This window comes from Charadrius vociferus, unplaced genomic scaffold (genome assembly GCF_000708025.1).
Source record: "Charadrius vociferus isolate BGI_N301 unplaced genomic scaffold, ASM70802v2 scaffold190, whole genome shotgun sequence".
Lineage (NCBI taxonomy): Eukaryota > Metazoa > Chordata > Aves > Charadriiformes > Charadriidae > Charadrius > Charadrius vociferus.
In genome coordinates this window covers 7,061,149-7,065,473 of record NW_009646608.1, presented here as the reverse complement: position 1 = coordinate 7,065,473, position 4,325 = coordinate 7,061,149, and the positions used below count along the sequence as shown (strand labels likewise).

Genomic DNA, 4,325 nt, shown 5'->3' with positions numbered 1-4,325 from the left:
AGGCAGGTCCGTAGGCCTCCCGGTGACCCCTCCTGTGCCACCCCACCCCCAGCTCTCTCCATTCTTTCCAAGCTGCTGTCCTGCACCTTCCTGTCAGCGGGCAGGTCTACGGATTATCCCTGCTTCCCCTCACTCTCTCGGCTGCCTGGGGGCTCGCTCCATTCCCTTGGGTTCCACCTGTGCCTGTTCCCCTCCTTGGCTCCCTCCGTCCCCTCCCGGTACTTGCGTGTGGTATTCGCCTGTATTTCCCTTGTCAGCAGACAGGCCTGCAGATCCCACCACCCCCTGGTGCACTGAGGTTCCGTTTGGGTTCGTATGTTTTCTCTGGTACCTCCCACCGAGATTTCTCTTCCTATTTCTTCATCTCTCTCTCTCCCCAGTGTCTTCCTGTGTCATCTTCCCCTTTTCCAAAGGCATGTTTGCACTTTTCAGCTGAGCCCCCTGCTCCCTGGGTGCTATGGGGGTTTCCCCCACCCCGTCCCTGCAAGCAGGTCCCTCAGTACCCTGAATTCTTCCTCTGTCTCTGTGTGGTCCCATGGCATGTATGTGCTCCCTCCCCGGCAGGGTGAAGATGAAGTAGAGCTCTGACCATGGACCATGACGCCCCCACGATCAGGCCCCGCCGCATCCAGAACCAGAATGTTATCCACCGCCTGGAGCGCCGCCGGATCAGCTCAGGCAAAGCTGGCACCCACTGGCACCAAGTCCGTGTCTTCCACCAGAATGTCTTCCCCAACTTCACTGTGGTCAATGTGGAGAAGCCACCCTGCTTCTTGCGCAAGTTCTCCCCTGACGGCCGCTACTTCATCGCCTTCTCCTCTGACCAGACCTCTCTGGAGATCTACGAGTATCAAGGCTGCCAGGCAGCAGAAGACCTCCTGCAAGGCTACGAGGGAGAGATCCTGGCCAACGGCAATGACCAAAGATCTGTCAACATCCGGGGGCGGCTTTTTGAACGCTTCTTTGTCCTGCTCCATATCACCAACGTGGCCTCCAACGGGGAGCACTTGAACCGCGAGTGCAGCTTGTTCACTGACGACTGTCGCTATGTGATCGTCGGCTCTGCTGCGTACCTGCCCGAGGAGCCTCACCCTCCCTTCTTCGAGGTTTACCGCAACAGCGAGTCGGTGACACCTAATCCCCGGTCTCCCTTGGAGGATTATTCCTTGCATATCATAGACCTCCACACAGGCAGACTCTGCGACACACGGACTTTCAAATGTGACAAAGTCATCCTGTCTCACAACCAGGGGCTGTACCTCTATAAGAACATCTTGGCCATTCTCTCTGTGCAGCAACAGACTATTCACGTCTTTCAAGTAACACCTGAGGGTACGTTCATCGACGTACGGACTATTGGCCGCTTCTGCTATGAGGACGATCTTCTGACTTTGTCTGCAGTGTACCCTGAGGTGCAGCGGGACACTCAGACGGGGATGGCCAATCCCTACAAAGAGCCCTTTATAAACTCTTTGAAGCACAGGCTGCTGGTGTACCTGTGGAGAAGGGCTGAGCAGGACGGAAGTGCAATAGCAAAAAGAAGGTTCTTCCAGTATTTCGATCAGTTGAGGCAGCTCCGCATGTGGAAGATGCAGCTTTTGGATGAGAACCATCTATTTATCAAATACACTAGCGAAGATGTGGTCACGCTACGGGTGACAGATCCTTCCCAGGTACTGCCTGCCTCCTCAGGCTGCTCATTGCTTTGGGGCAAGTGCAGGTACAATGCTGTGAGCTGCGTTTCTTAGCTGTGCCTGTGAATGTGGTTTAGGATCCCCTGTCCTTCATTCCTGTGTGACCATTTGACGCCTCTGATACTGAATAACTTCTTTATCTTTTGCTCTCATAATTTCATTGCTACCTTCTCAACTAAAGATGAGAGAGAAAAGATCTGACGTGGTTATTGAGTCCCCTTTCTCCAGGGATTGTTCCCTGTGCTTGTAGATGCTGTACAAGCCTGTTCTGCTCCCAGAACCCCAGCTGATAGTTTTTTTTTTTTTTTTTAGCTGCTATTTCATGTCATACACTTATATTGTAGAGGTAGCCTCTCCTTTTTCTCATGTATCTTCAAGCATGTTTTTCAAATATAATAGTCTTCATTTTTTCCCTGTAGAATTACCTTTTCTATTCTGCCTATATAGTTACCCTTTCAAGCTTCTGTCAGAGATAGTATTTATGATCTCTCCAAATTGGAGTAGCAGCTCTTAGATCTAGCTAATGTGCCAATTGCTTGTCCTTTCAGTTTAGTACTGAAGAAGTTGAATTAGAGCAAATGTAGCTCAGTCAGCGCTGGGTCCTTCCAGACATTTCACCATCCCACAGGTTGATTGTTTTTTTTCACTACTGTTAGAGTGGTGGTCAGGTTTTGAGCTCTGTGAAACTGAGATTATTTTTTTTAATCTTTTCTATTCCTTTAATCTTCTTGGGATTTATTTTGTTGTAAGTATTTAGCAAGAATTTGTAATAAAACTCCAGTGCTGCATGTATGTCTGAGTGTTCCCTAGATGTTTGTTTTTCTTTCATACCCTTCTCTTCCTCCCTATCTGGCAGATACAGGACTTAGATCATAGAAGAAATGAACAGTCGTTCTCTGCATTGCCTTAGTCTAATTCTTCCTGGAAGATGACTGGTTTATTTTATTTTTCTCTTGTGTGATGTTTGTTTTGGGGAGTTACTTTGGGAAGGAATAGGTGAGGCTTAATCTAATGAATTTTACCCATTTGTGTAAAATTGAGTGGCTGTCTCAAACACTTTAAAGCTTTGTGGAAGTGGCCTGCAGCGTTCTGCCTGTTGCTGGTGTCTGGAATGGTGCTCCTGACCGGGATGTAAATGTTTGTGGTAGGCTCAGCTCCGCTCTCTGCTGTGGTTACCAAGGCTTTTGTGGCTGGTTTCTGCAGCGTGCTCTTGACTTGTTTCACCCAAGGGTTACTTTAAGATGCAGGTTGTGGTTTGTTTGCGGCTTTCCTCAGGCGGTGTGTTTTCTGCTGGAGGAAAAGTATCTCATTTCTCAGTTCTTTCAGGAGATAATTCCAGATGTGGAGCAGTCTCTGCAGACCTGCCTGAATGTAGGCTTTGTGTTAGGGCGTCCTGAAGAAAACTTGGCTCACAAAATAACTAAAACTCCGATTTTTCTTTCATCTCTCAAAGACGAACATGAGGTTTCATCCAGTTTCAGGCTTCTCTCTTCTCCTTGGCTTCTCTGCCAAGAAGGTTGAGGAAGTCACTGTTCATGCTTGTATATTGTCAGGGTCTGCACTGAATCCTTCAAGATTTTTAATTGTGTGCTGTGTGTATGTAGCTTGGGTTTTTTTGGTGTTCTAGGCTTGTGTTGATAGACTTGCCATCTTTGCTGCGTGATTTCTGTGACGCTCGACTTCCACCACTTGTGCTGTGACCATGTTTTGCCTGTGTTACAGCTGCTGCTAAAAAGCAGTGAGGGTAGCTTCTGTGGTCAAGGGCATCCTGTAGATGTGTCTGTGTGTTAAGCTAGCAAAGGAACTTTTTTATTTAAGGTTGGAGGATACTCGCTGCAATCTTCAGTGATGTAAATAGTTTTTCTTCTGCTGTCTCCTCTTATTTTCTCTCTGCTCCAACCCTGTATTTCAGAAGGGCTTCCCTTTCCTCAGGCAGTAGTCTAGTGAGTAACCTCATCTAGCGCACTTCATTTTGACATGTGGAGGCTGGATTGTATTATCACAATTTATTTTGGGGCTGTAAAGCAAACAAACCTTGTGATATTTGCAGGTGGGTGGGGTGGGCAGAGTGCCTGCCGTCATCCCTGAGCATTGTTTGGGAGCGGGAGGTGAAGCATTGAGAAAGTGCTTTTATTGACAGAAGATTTAAGCAGATATGTGCGTATACCATGGGAATTAGTTACCTCTGAAGTAGGGGCAAGTTCTTACTTTGGGGTGCTGGGGTGTTAGCACTCCTGTCTCTAATGAAAGCTACCTCAAACCAGGACACAAAGGATTAAATCTGCCCCTTCCCAATGGGATAGGAATGTCTACTCCCTTTGATGTAGCTGTGCTGACACAATGTCACCTTTTTCCCAATTTCTTGCTTGTTTGTGCCATGAAACACTGCCATTGCCAATCCACAGCGCGGTGCCTGGGCCTTCTTGTGAGTGAAGGTCGGCTTTAACAAGAGGTTGTTAGTGTCTTTCAGATTTTCATTTCTGTGCTGGCAGGGTACCTGGAGGGCACAACTTTTTGTGGGCAGTGGTGTAGTGCATAGTACACTGAAAAGGCTGGTCTCTGTGTGATGGAAATATTAAGCAGGGGAAGAAAATAATATCTCTACACAAAGGAAAGAATAATTTGTGGCCA

At 47.7% G+C, this 4,325-nt stretch overlaps 1 protein-coding gene across 2 annotated transcripts in view; it reads left to right on the top strand.

The window, feature by feature from the left end:
• Window positions 1-567: 567 nt before the first annotated feature.
• Window positions 568-4,325, top strand: part of DET1 (de-etiolated homolog 1 (Arabidopsis)) — a 10,131-nt gene continuing 6,373 nt past the window's right edge. For both annotated transcript variants that reach the window (XM_009887248.1, XM_009887255.1), the window contains exon 1: window positions 568-1,673. In XM_009887248.1, the coding sequence (XP_009885550.1) occupies window positions 591-1,673 (1,083 nt within the window). In that variant the 5' untranslated portion in view covers window positions 568-590. The remainder of the gene's footprint in view (window positions 1,674-4,325) is intronic.